This window comes from Dasypus novemcinctus, chromosome Y (genome assembly GCF_030445035.2).
Source record: "Dasypus novemcinctus isolate mDasNov1 chromosome Y, mDasNov1.1.hap2, whole genome shotgun sequence".
Taxonomy (NCBI): domain Eukaryota; kingdom Metazoa; phylum Chordata; class Mammalia; order Cingulata; family Dasypodidae; genus Dasypus; species Dasypus novemcinctus.
Window position 1 is genome coordinate 2,357,013 of NC_092216.1, and position 13,928 is coordinate 2,370,940.

General features: G+C 46.9%; 1 protein-coding gene across 7 annotated transcripts in view; it reads right to left on the reverse strand.

Moving 5' to 3' along the window:
• LOC139436115 (polyprenol dehydrogenase-like) overlaps positions 1-13,928 on the reverse strand; it is a 268,412-nt gene that overhangs the window by 230,389 nt on the left and 24,095 nt on the right. For 6 of the 7 annotated variants that reach the window (XM_071213456.1, XM_071213457.1, XM_071213453.1 and 3 more), the window contains exons 2-3: positions 12,669-12,765; positions 10,803-10,871 (exon numbers count right to left, since the gene is read on the reverse strand). In XM_071213456.1, coding sequence (XP_071069557.1) covers positions 10,803-10,871; positions 12,669-12,747 — 148 coding nt within the window. In that variant the 5' untranslated portion in view covers positions 12,748-12,765. The remainder of the gene's footprint in view (positions 1-10,802; positions 10,872-12,668; positions 12,766-13,928) is intronic. The other variant, XM_071213458.1, reaches the window with a different exon arrangement.

Below are 13,928 nucleotides of genomic sequence, written 5' to 3' on the forward strand. Positions count from 1 at the left end.
GGCGACTTCTTTCAGTTCTCTGTGCCCAGGGCTCCACCGGTGTGAAATGGAGAATGCCGCCTGCCTCGCTGGGGGCGGCTGGGTGTTGTTCACGCATTCCACAGATAGATACTGGATTGTGTTTGTGGGCTGGTCTGTCCCTCTGGGCATGGTAGACTGTGGGAAATTCAGACACTTCGCTTGTGCTTGATTAAATTACGATGAGGGCTCTGATTCGGCCACACGGGTAGGATGTCCTCACCCACCAAGGGAAAACAACACGGCAGAGGAGAGGGCTTTCGTTTTGACACCGGAGCCATGGGAAGAGAGATGAGCTGCTCACCTGACAGTCTACAGCTGGCTTTGTGCAAAGAGCAGAGCAGCTGAGCCTGGAGAGAAACGAGCCCTGGGAAGACAGAAGAGCCCTAGAGCTGAGCTCAGAAGAAGCTGGGACCGTGGACCTTAAGAGAAGAGGAAGGCTGGACCCTCATGCGCACCGCCCGCCATCTTGCTTCCACACGTAGCCAATGACTTTGGGTGAGAAAGTACCTCTTTTGGTAACTGAGTTGGACTCTTTAGGGCCTTGTGACTATTAGGCTTCTATCCCAAATAAATACGCTTTCTAAACGCCAACAGAGTTCTAGCATTTTGCGTCCACACCCCTTTGGCTGCCCGAGACACCTCGTCATGGAGGAATGAACAAGGAAATCCAGGGAAAGAGTTTAAAACATGACGTGATACACAGCACCATGGGAGGTAGCTATTATCATAAATACGATGGTTTCTAACACTAAGCAACTTAGTGGGTTCCTTTCTGGACATCTGCCAACTCAGAGCTGGGGTCCTTCACTTGAACTTTCGGAGGTTCTCAAAGTGCGACCGCACATCCCAGATGGGCAGGGGGTGTCCCTGGGTATCTGGCTTTTCCCCCAAGGCCACTTCCCAGATTGCAAGACAAGGAGAAAGTGGCATAGATAAGGCTGAGCGGTCAAAGGTCAGAGTTGGGGCCTCTAAGAGCAACTGAAATGGAGTAGAAATCTCAAAAGGAGGGTCGAAAAGGAGAGCCCCAAATCTCAGTACAAATGCCCTTTGAACCCTTGGCTGACCAGTGAATTCTACGGCCACGGGTTCCAGGCAGCCCAGAGGAGAAAAAATTGTAAAAAGTCCCTGGAAGGCTGAATGTGCTAAACAGAGAAATTTCAGCAGCCACCTGGCAGTGGGGAGGAAAGGAGATATTTGAGTCTTGCCAAGTTAGAAGAGCTTGGATCCTCACTTGACACCCAAGACAGGCTCTGTCTTAGGAAAAAGGACCATGTCTGAAGATTAAGAACTCAACCCCAGGCCCAGAGGCAATCCTGAAATAAATCCATCCTGTCAAGCCCGAAGGCCAAGTTTCCACGAGGTTAAGGAAATCCGCGAGGAGTAGGTCTGCCTGCTAGAACAACCCTCAGCGTGATTCAGAAAGTCCTAACCGAGTTCAAAGTCTCTACACCATGGCGGCACAATGTCTAACGCACAACAAAAATGACTAAACGTGGAAGAAACAGAAATGGGAAACCAGGAGCCAAGAGACACAACAGTCAATAGAAGGAGACCCAACGATGGCACGGCTGTTGGAATTGGCCAAGACTTTAAAAGAGCAGACAAGATGAAGAATCTGGAAGAAAAGATGGATGTAACAGATGAAGAGATAAGGAACGTCAGGGATGTGGGAATTCTAAAAATGCCCCAATGAATATCCTAAAACTGAAGAGTAATATTTCTTTTATTTTTTCTGACATTGGCAAAGATGTCACTAGTGAAAATAATGGTCTTTTTTAAAAATAGGATTTAAATAAGGCTTCAAATAATTACACACGCTAAAACCAACATCGGGAAACCTTAATTCTGTTTGGAAATCTGTCGACCACCCCCTGCCAGCCACCCAAAGTTCTGATCGGAGGACAATTTCATTCAATGAAGTTGCAGCAACACGCCGTTAGTGGCATAGTCACATTCGAGGTCTACAATGTTTGGTAGAAAAAGGGCAACGGAGGAGAGAAAGAAAGAAATCCAGCTAACATGCCAGGCAGTCCCCAGATTTAGACAATTCTCTGAAGTGATGAAAGCCCTTTAAAAAAATAAAGGAAACGAATCAAAAGAATAGTATCCTTAAAGGTCAGAAGGCAAGTGTTTCCCTTTCCCCAGCCACAAGTTTGCACAAAGGACGGAACGCAAAAAGGCAAAAGGATCCACGGGCATTTTCACCTCTGGCTCAAGTTCTCCTTGAGACAAAGATGACTCTGTGACGACGATGACAGAAAGTCGACAACAGCGACGACCCAAAAAAATCAGAGTCAGAATACGGACCTTGAAATTTGCTCTCAGCAGATCCAGGGCAGGGTGGTTGCGTGCAAAATAGAAAGAGAGCGTCGGATGCGGAGAGTTTTAGAACCAGGGGGGGAAAAGAACGGGAAGTCAGACAAAGTCAGAAAAATGTATCATCCGTTCCGAAACGGGGTCTCGTGGCATCCCCGGGGCCGCTGAAGACAGAGCTGGACTTTCCCAGAATCTCGGCCACTAGCTGCTGCCAGTTTTTGGCCCAACGGTCATCAGGCTATTGGGGTCCCCGCCATCAGACTGTGGGGAAGATGCTCAAGGGCGGTGCCCCAAGTGCTCTGCAGGACGGGGGCTCCCACCTGGGCACGACCTTCTCCTCTGACAGGTGCTCCGGCAGGTCGCACTGAGGGATGAAGTGATCGGGACACATCTTGTGGACCGGGCAGTGCCGAAGGTCATCAGGGGGACCCAGCGGGAGGTGGCCGCGTCGTCCTCTCGGGCCAAGCTGCGCCAAAGCATCACGCTCCGCAGGGGAAGGGGCTGAGGGCTTAGGCAAGGAGGCTTTGCACACCTGGACACTGGTGGGCAGGCGTCCGGGCGTGTCCTTCCTTCCGATTCTTCTGGGTATATACCCAGCGGTGGAATTCCCAGGTCCACAGTCAGTTTTTTGAGGAACCATCCAATTGTCCTCCGGAAAGGCTGCAGCCTTCTGCATTCAGGTCTCATTGGACTCAGGCAGGACAACTAACGAGGAGATGAGGATGGACAACGACCACCCCACGGAACAGAGAGAGTCTGCAACCACAAGCAGGAGCGTCCACCCATCTGCCCCGTGGGATCGCAGCCCCCTCCTATGACGGGTGCAGTGGGCATCGCCATCCCAAAATCCTCAGGACTGGGGAATGGACGCTGGACTAGACTGGACTTCCTGGTGTTCTACTATAGACTTCCTGGGATTCTGGCAATGGAAGAAATTATATCATTGATGTGGAGGCAGTGGGCAGTGGAGGTGCTGAGGGCAGGGAGAGGGGAAAACAGGTGTGACAGGGGGCATTGGGGGGACTTGGAATGGTCCTGAATGACATTGCAATGACACATCCATATCTTGCCATAACCTACAAAAATGTGCAGGAGAGAGTGAAAACGACAGTGTAAACTATAATCCACACTTAACGGCAGTGCTCCAAAGCAGGTTCATCGATTGTAACAAATGAGGGGCGGCGTTAATGTGGGAAAAGGTGGGAGGGGTAGGGACCGAGGTGTATGGGAATCCCCTGTATTTTTATGTAAAATTTATGTAATCCAAGTATCTTTTCTAAAAGATAAAAAATATATTTTAAAAAATGAAATTAAAATGAAGAATAAAATACCCAAAGGGAATATCCTAAAACTGAGGAGTAAAATGGCTGAACACAAAAATTCATGGAATGGGATTCAAATTATCCTCAACAAGAAGAGAGATTTGGTGAATTTGAGAAAGTTCCAGAGTAATCATCTAATGGAAGCAAGGTTGAAAAAAACAAACAAGGGTTCAATGAAATGTCAGACATGTTTACTCATACATGTAAGTGTAGTGCCCAAAAGGGAGGATGGAGAGAAAGAGCAGAATAAAAATATTTAAAGAAATAATGGGAGGGGAAGCAGATGTGGCTCAACCACATGGGAGGTCCGTGGTTCAAACCCCAGGCCTCCTTGACCCGTGTGGAGCTGGCCCATGCGCGGTGCTGATGCCCGCAAGGAGTGCCCTGCCATGCAGGGGTGTCCCCCGCGTAGGGGAGTCCCACTTGCCCACGGGGGGCAAGGAGTGCGCCCCGTAAGGAGAGCCGCCCAGCGCGAAAGAAAGCGCAGCCTGCCCAGGAATGGCGCCGCACACACGGAGAGCTGCCGCAGCAAGATGACGCAACAAAAAGAAACACAGAGTCCTGGTGCCACTGACAAGAATGCAAGTGGACACAGAAGAACACACAGCAAATGGACACACGGAGCAGACAACGGAGGCGGGGAAGAGAGAAATAAATAAATAAATCTTTAAAAAAAGGTACTTCTTGCTTTAAAAAAGAAGAAGAAAGAAAGAATGGGGAATCCTATCCATCAATGGTCCACATTATAGCCCACAGGAGGTGAAGAAGGTCAACCCCCACACCAGGGGGCCAAGAGTGCCTACAGCTGCAAGCAGGAGAATCCCATCCAGCATCCACGTGATCTATGTATCTTTTTTTAAAAAGACAATAAAAAGTGCACTAAAAAAATAAATAATGGGTAAAGTTTATCCAAATTTGGTCAAAACCATCAAGCTACAGATAAAGGTGCTTAGTAGCCTAAAACTAGGATAAGCACAGGGAGGGGGAGATGGGGAAGGAATCATACCTAGATACATGACTGAACACCTGAAAACAAAACAGAAAAAATTTTAAAAGCCTAAAAAGTCATATAATAATAATAAAAAACATATTATATTCAGGAAACATTGGTAAAAAATGACAGCTGACTTCTCCAGAACAACAGAGGCCAGAAGCCAACAACTTTCATGTCTTGGGGTGAGGGAAATATTTTGTGACCATCCAGAATTCTATATCCAGTGAAACCAGCTTTCAAAAACCGAAGGCAAAACCCTGACATTTTCAGATACACGGAAGTGGTGGGAATCCGCCCCCAGCAGATTCTCCGTTAAAGAAATGCGGAAGGGAGTTCTTGAGGCAGAAGATCCAGGATTCCAGATGGAAGTTCCGATGCACAGGAAGGACGGAAGAAAACGGAACCAGGCGAGGAGACAAAAATCCTAGAATCGTGGGAATTCCCGATCCCACTCTCTGGAGAGAGCAGAACTTTGCTCCACAAAAAAACCTTTTCAGGAAACGCACGAAAGTGGAGAGACTTAAAGACAAGGCACCGTGTTAACTTATGGGGTCTCCCTCTACTACAAGTGGCATCTAAGAGATTTCTAACTCCGTAGAGCAGTGGGTTCCACATGCTAAAATCTCGCATCGCCACAAAGCGCGACTCTCTTTTCAGACACGGGTGGGGACAGGTACATACCCGTCAAGCCATCGTCCCACACCAGAATCATCCAACAGCACAGCGGAAAGCAATTTTGTCCTTTCACAGCGAACGAGAAGGTTCCTCACACAATAATTGCAATCTTACGGCAAAGAGGGAAGAAAAACAACGTCCTGGCTATGTGTTTATTTTCCATATCAACCAAAGTTTATTTCTCCCAAAGGGATAACTATTATGAAAGTGAAATTTCAGGAACAAGTTTTAGAGACCATGGAGGTGATTTCCAATTACCTAGCTTAAAAAGAAATCACAGGCATGTTGTGATTTTTTCAAAAGGGGTGGTCAAAATGAATTTCCCCCGGGGAGGCTGAGCCTCCACTAACGGGAGGAAAGCAATGAGGCAAACGAGGAGAACACGCTCGCCAACAATATTGTGGAGACTGAAAACATCACATACATTATGGGTCGGGGAAGAAGAGTTTTGCAGGCAATATGAGAAAAGAAAAGGCTCTTCCTTGTGGATTTTTTTTCTTCCCGATAAGTATTTGTAGAGTGGCGAGGAAATCAGATAATTCCCCTCTGTCGCGGCGCTCACTTCGCCAAGAGATCGTTGAGGGCTTGAGAAAGTTAAAATTAATCAAAACCCTGAGAAATGAAGAGTCCTTGAGAGGCGGAACAAAGAGAGAGCTGGGAGAGCAAATTAAACTTTCATGAAGTGCGGCAATTCCTTCCAATTCTTCAGCAAACACACGATGATCCGCTGAGCCAAGACATGCCCACGTGAAGGACAAAAATCTTACGGTTCTACTTAGGTGAAAAGTCTAGAATAAGCAAATGCTGAAGACGGAACTCGGGGTGATGGGAGCACAACACCGTAAATGTAAGGTCCATTTCTTCCACCGAAGAATGGTCCATTCGAAAGTGGTTAAAATGGAAAATTTTATGAATATGTACACACAGTAATTTTTAAGACAACAAATGCAAAGAACTAGAGCAGACATTTCTCAGAAGATAGACAAATGGCTTTTAAGTTCTTCAATAGCATTAGTTCATGAGGGAACTACCAATCCAAACCATAAGAAGATACCACTTCCCACCCCAAGGATGGCTATTATTTTTTTTATGATGCACAGAAGAGCATGTGTGTCTATCCTCTATCTACGCATGCCTGCTTCTTAGCTAAATCAGGGCACTAAACCCAAAAGGCAAGAAAAGGAAAACAGTAACACGAAAACTGAAATTACGAGGGGTATTTTATATTAAGCCAAGAAGACAGTTTTTGAAAGCAGAGAAGACCTAAATAAACATCCATAATATTGTGAGAACGTCTCTGTTTGCAGAAGGAAAGAGGCTGCCTCAGCAGCACACGGAAAAGGGAGCAAAGAGCGTCGATTTGCAAGACCCAAGTCCTGACTATTGCGTGGGTCTTTATAATTAGCAAAGACACACGCCTGCACACTGTGTTGTCTTCATTACAAATTTAAGTCTTTTCCATTTAATTGCATAACCTGAAAATAAAGACACTGTGATGGTTAGGCTATGTGTCAGCTCAGCCAGGTAACTGTGCCCAGTTGTTTGGTCCAGCAAGCACTGGGCTAACTGTAACACAAGGGCATTTACGGACTTTAGTCACCATTGAGTTTACTGCAGTGGTAAATCATAGACAGCTGGTTATAATTACATCAGTCAGGGAGATTGCCATCAGCAATGAGTGACGCTTAACCCAATCAGTTGAATACCTTAAAAGGGGAAGCGATTCCAGCATTGAGAGAGAATTTCCCAGCTCATCTTTGGACAGCCAACATCTCCCAGAACTCATCAAGAACTTTCATTGGACTTTCACTGCAGCACCTGGTTGCACCTGCCTGCGGAGCCTGGACTTGTGCATCCCCACGGCTGCGGGAGACACTCTGATAAATCTCCTACCATCAACAGATATCCCTTGTGGATTCTGTTTATCTAGAGAACCCTGACTGATATAGACACACAGGGAGGTACAGTGCAAAGCGGACACGCCGAGCAAATACAAGTTGACTTCCCTGACAACGAACGCGCTGACGATGGCTGGAGCACTGTCTTCCATCCACGGTGGCCAAAGCGAAGTCAGAAGAGGGTAAACGGGCATTCCTCAAGCCGTGAGGCCCTCTTTCTGATACAGGGGTTCATGGTACCACTGGCAAGAGGACGTTGGGAAAGTGGCCACGAAGAAACTCCAGATGATGCCAGCTGCACGAGAGTGGCACGGAGAAGCGGGCTCCTTTCACCACTTAAGGGAGGGGAGGGCAGCACGTTTCCAGTCTGCTCCCATTTAGAATTTAGGGACAGCGTAGCCCATTGTTGACTCCTCCAGGGCTTATAAAAGTCTATGGTGAACTTTGAAGAAAAAAAAAATGACCTCCTTCTCCTCCTTTATGTACTTTTTATTGTATTATTTTATTTTATTTTTTCATGCTTAATTAAAGTTTTGTTTTTATTTAATTTAATTTTGTAATTAGCTTTTAAAAAAGTTAATAGATCGTACAAAACATTATATTAAAAAACATAAGAGGTTCCCATAGACCCCACTCCCCTCACACACACCCCCATCAGTTTTTTAATTGTATTTTTTTAAAGATACATAGATGACAAAAAAATGTTACATTTAAAAATATAGGTGGCAGACTTGGTCCCGTGGTTAGGGCGTCCGCCTACCACATGGGAGGTCCACAGTTCAAATCCCGGGCCTCCTTGACCCGTGTGGAGCTGGCCCATGCACAGTGCTGATGTGTGCAAGGAGTGCCCTGCCACGCAGGAGTGTCCCCAGTGTAGGGGAGCCCCACGCACAAGGAGTGCGCCCCGTTTAAGGAAAGCCGCCCAGAACAAAAGAAAAAGTGCAGCCTGCCCAGAGCCGCACACACGGAGAGCTGATGCAGCAAAATGACACAACAAAAAGAGACACAGATTCCTGTGCCGCTGACAACAGAAGCGGACAAAAGAAGAATACGCAGCAAATAGACACAAGGAAGGGGAGAAAAATAAATAATCTTTAAAATATATATATATAACAGGTTCCCATATACCCCACTCCCCCCCACCCCCACTCCTCCTACATCGACAACCTCTTTCATCACTGTGGCACATTCATTCATTTGGAGAATACATCTTGGAGCACTGCTGCACCACATGGATTGTGGTTTACATTGCAGTTTACACTCTCTCCCAGTCCATTCAGTGGGTTTTGGCAGGATATACACTCTCTATGCCAAACGCAGCATGTAAATGCATTACCTTCCCCCCACCATGGGACATGACTCCCAGGGATGAGCCTCCCTGGCACCGAGGGATTACTACCAATCACTAACTGGTGATGCAACTAGAAAAATGCCTTGAATAAAAGGGGGAAATGGTAAAGACAAATGAATTTATATGGCTAAGGGTCTTCAAAAAAGAGATGGGAGGTCATCAGAAGGGTTGCACTTATGCACGACTCAGCAGAATCCCAGAAGGACAGATGCTGACATTACTTTTTGAGGATTTTAATTCACCTGGGTGTTTCTGTAAATTCCATGAGAGAGAAACGTGCTGTGCCTCAGTGTCTGATGGCTTCTCGTGTGGTCCCAGGAAAATCAGGTTGAATGCATGGGAGCAGGCGTGGGAATCTTTGGACAGGGGGCTTGCTAACTCAGCAGGTGCAGTGGGGGACTGCACGCCCCCAAAAGGTTCTGAGGTCGGGTGTGGGCAGGACCTGAGAACTTGCATTTCAAACCTGCTCCCCGGGGGATGCTGGGATTGTGGTCAGGGATCCTGGCATTGGCAAACCAGAGACCTACCCCTTAACCCTCTGCAAATGAGGTGGGGGCAGGGGTTGACTGGAAGTCCCAATGGCTAAGGGGGTGGGCATAAAGGGAATTACAAGCTTGCCCAGTTAGCAGGGACAGCCTGGTCCTGCACAAGGGCTCGGGGTGGGGGGGGCTGAGGAGAGCCCCTAGTTCATTCCCAAAGGAGAGGGATCCGGCAGCATGGGGGGGTCCAAGGAGCTCAGACTCCCAACAGCCCAGGATGCCGCAAGGGCTGAGAACACGGAGGGCCACGTGGGCTGGCCCAGTGGAGAAGCTCAGGGTGATTGCTGAGAGCACTCAGCTCTCATGCCTTGATTCCCTCTCGCACCTACTTAAAAGGAATCCAAGAAAACGACACCGTGGATGGCCATTTGGCATTATCCTTGAATTCCAAAATTGGTATCGGATTACATTTGAGAACTGGTCTGTTCCTCTGGGCATATGAGATTGGATTAACTTCAGGGGCTTCACTTTTGCTAGATTCCATCACAATTAAGACTTTGATTGGGCCATGTCAGTGGGACGTTGAGTCACCGCCCCCTTGGTGGGTGAAAACGATGTGAGAAAACGGCACGGCAGAGAAGAGTTGGGGTTTTGAGGCTGGAGCCCCGGGAAGTAAAAACACAGAGAAGCAGATGCATGAGGAAGGAGAGAAGGCTCCATAGACACGGCAGAGGTCCTGGGAAGAGAGAGGAGTCATTCGACTGAGAGTCAACAGCTGGCCTTGTGGAGAGAGCAGAGGAGCTGAGCCCAGGGAGAAACGAGCCCTGGGAGAGAGACGAGCCTTAGCCCAGCCTACAACTGATCTTGGAAGAAGCTGGACCATGCAGCCTTACGAGGAAGAGGAAGGCTGAACCCTCACAGACATCGCCCGCCATCTTGCTTCAACACATGAAAATAGACTTGGCGAGGGAAGTAACTTATCCTTTACGGCCCGGTAACTGTAAGCTCCTACCCCAAATAAGTAACCTTTATAGAAGCCAGCAGAGTTCTGGTAATTTGCATCAGCACCCATTGGCTGACCAGTATACCCTGCTTCTGGAATGCTCTCGAAACAGCCTCTTGGATCCAACTGGGTCCAAGAGCCAGAACGTGCATTTCCTTCCTCGAAATGGCAGAGCCAAGCACTGCTCAGGGAGCGTCAGAGCATCTGGGGTCAGGGAAAGCATTAGTGGGACTGGGTGCACGTTTAAGAGGAGATTCGCAGAGGGAGTTCTACGGCGCTGGCTGCAGGACCCACCTGAAAATCTCAAGGTGATGCACATTCCCGTTGGGTTTATCGTTACCCCACGAGCTTCCCAATACTAGGTTTCGGTGGCGCCATGGGCAGCACGGCATCCCCGGGTTTAGACCCGCTGTTGCTGGGTTCTGGGGTTCATCCAGGAAGGAAACTGAGTTCTGCCTCTTGCAAAACACTGATTTCACAAGGACTGTGGAACCCCAGACTTTCTTTCCTCATAGATGCCTCAGCTAAGTGGCGCCATCTTGGAAAACCCAATGCCATTTTCATCTCATCGGAAATTCCCAAGAGCAGAGGCGTCGCCCCCACAGACCCCTGCATCTCGGGGTCCACCGTCCATCCCCCATCCACCCTCCCTCATCTCACCCCACGATTCTGAAGTTCATCCGCGAACACTGACTCAAACCAACGCTTCTGGGGCACCGTGCCATTCGACCACCAAGCCCTACCTTTGTCGTTCAAGGTCTCTTCCTTTATTTTCCTTAGAACCTCCTGGGCTTTGGCATCATTATTTCCAGCTGAAAGGAAAAGTAAAATTACCAGGAAGGTCATGGAGAAACTATGAAACACCCCCAAAAAATGTTTTCATGATTTTTTTGTACAATCCTCTTGAGGCTTTCTTCCAGCATGTGTCAGGCCCATTCTAGCTATTTTGACCCAACGACGTAAGATGCATTTTCCTTAGCGTGAACCGACAAAAAGCATGAAGTGATCTGACATTCTGCATTCAAACGATCACAGGCGCAAGAAGCACCTGTGGTACGATCAAGACAGGAAAGCCAAGCACCCACGCAAAAAACGTTCACTAAAGCATCGGAAGAGAAAGAGAAATTTCTTACACTCTGATTTACTGGACTTACCCCACTCAGCTAACATGGAGTTGAAGAAGGTCAACCACCACACCATGGAGCCTAGAGTGCCTACAGCTAAAAGCAGGAGGATTGCATCCAGCATCCATGTGGAATCTAAGCCCCCACTTGACATAGATGTGCAACGGACACAACCAATCCAATGTCCACAGAGAAAAGGTGGCATTGGTGTGGGAAGGGTAGCCATGGTGGCTGCTGGGTGCGGGGAATGGGAGGAAGAGATGAGATGGGGAGGCGTTTTTGGGACTTGGAGTTGTCCTGGGTGGTGCTTCACGGACAACTAGGGGACATTGTAGATCCCCCCAGGGCCCACTGGATGGAACGTGGGAGAGTGTGGGCTATGATGTGGACCATTGACTATGGGGTACAGCGATGCCCAGAGATGTACTTACCAGGTGCAATGGATGTGTCATGATGATGGGAGAGAGGGTTGCTGTGGGGGGAGTGGGGGCGTGGGGGCGGGGGGGTTGAATGGGACCTCATATTTTTTGAATGTAATATTTTTTAAAAAGTGAATTAATAAAAAAGAAAAAGAAAAAAAAAAAGAAAGAGAAATTTCTAACAAAATGACTTTTAGTCTAGGCATGCCCCTCCATTAATGGACAGACCATGCTAAAAATTGTCGCAGGATGTGGCAGTGTTGTGTTCACTTCCATCATCAAGGGCTTCGTATAAAACCTCCCAGAGTGATTCCAGGAACGCTAACTCCGAATCGGTTTCGATAAAGCTCATTGGGTTTCTTCAAAGTCTCCAGAGCTGAATGGGCACAGGCGGCGACAGCAGTCGTCGTTTTTGCGAATGGATTTGACCAGAGAGACTTCGTGTTTGGGCGTGCCTGGTTTTTAGGGGAATGAAGCTCAGGGAAATGCCCTACGGCTCATGAACTAACACCTGGGCACAAAGCTGCACACTGGGCTCTCTCCAGCGTAAGCCAAGCCGAAAACTCCCTGCTGGTGAAAGTTATGGGGTAACAGCCTTGAGAGACCTAGAAGCTCAGGCTTGGGTGTCATCTCCAGATGCTTCCAGAGCATGCAAGAGGATACCAGCTGGCGACGAGGAGACCATGAGGGACAGTGCCACTTCACCCTCCCACCCAGGACCCGCGCGGGCTGGCATGCCGTCCAGGGTAGAACTACCCAAGGTTTCAGTGCACCGAAGTCACCACCCCATCCCGCTCGAAGGCAATTCCAAATGTTGTCCGACTAGAGTTCATTCAAATTACGTCTTCTCACTCACAAGCAACTCAGCCTGCTTTTACCCCGCACCGTTTTATCCTGCGTTATTTATTCTGCATCATCGCGGTGCTCCCAGATTAATTTTCAGAACGCTCTTTCAAAAAAAAATCTAAGTGAAAAGAATGTAAGAGAGGAAAGTGGGTGAACCGTATGAATTTGGAAATGTCATTGGCTCCAGTTGGACACATCTAGGAAAAATATTGCAACGCACCTCCTTTGGGGCAGACTGAAAGGAATATGTAAGTGGTCATTTCCTTGAAGAAGTTCAGAGGTACACGCTTCAGGAGCATAATCCACGTCTCCAGCGTCTTTGAAGAAACAGGACATTATACGGCTGTTAGATTTTTGCGCTGAGTTTTCCTGCATTGGGGTAGGGGATAGGGGGTTGGGATGTGCAAGGGAGAGTCTGAAAGCTGTTTTATATTTCTAAAAATCTCAATTCCAGGCATCCAAGACAAAAATAAACGGAGCTTTATAGTCAAGATGATTTTACGCTGGGGCCATGTACGCTGACGTGCTTATTTTGAAAATTCCACACGCTTTTTAATGATTGAAAGCACTACGCTATTGGACCACCTGCTAGCACCAGCCCTCTTGCTATGAAGGCATGGCAAGATGGAGTGGAACGAAGAGAACGTGCAGGTCAATGTTTCCATGAAGGAAAGGGGTAAGCAGAGCAAGTCAAGAGCACCGGGAAGGAGGAAGGGCTTTCCAGAGATATACATATGTGTGGATGGATAGATGAAGATAGATGATAGATAGATAGATAGATAGATAGATAGATAGATAGATAGATAGATAGATAGACAGACAGATAGATAGATAGATAGATGATAGATAGATAGATGTAGGTAGGTAGATTAAATAGTAGATAGATGAGATAGATAAATAGGTAGATGAGAGATGATAGATAGATAGATAGATAGATAGATAGATAGATAGATAAATAGATGATAGACAGACCAAACAACTAACCAACCAACCAAATTTAGCTGATTCAACCTATGAATTTCAGATGCATTTTCTTTAGCCTGAACTGACAAAAAAGAACAGCTTTTACATTATTCTTTGCTTCCTGTCTGGCCCATAACAGAAGGAGTTTCCAATTCAGGTTCTAAACCTTAGATGACAGTTCATTAAGAATTGTGAAGAAAGAATGAACCCTCCAAAAATAACGTTTTGAAACAATAAGAACTAAAATATTGTTAAAAGACAGGAAATTGACTAATTTATACAGTTATAGCCAATATTAATCAGGTTACGTTGAACCTAGGTTTTAACCTCAAATCTTTAGCATATAATTGATTATTCTTTAAATTTTAATAGCTTCAAGAATAAGAAACTAGATGTTGGATATACCTATAACTTACTTTGTATTTAATATAAAAATGTATTAAATATCCAACCATAATTACCCATTAAGCAATGCTGAATCAAGCTGTCATACAAAATGAAAGATTGCCTCTCTCAG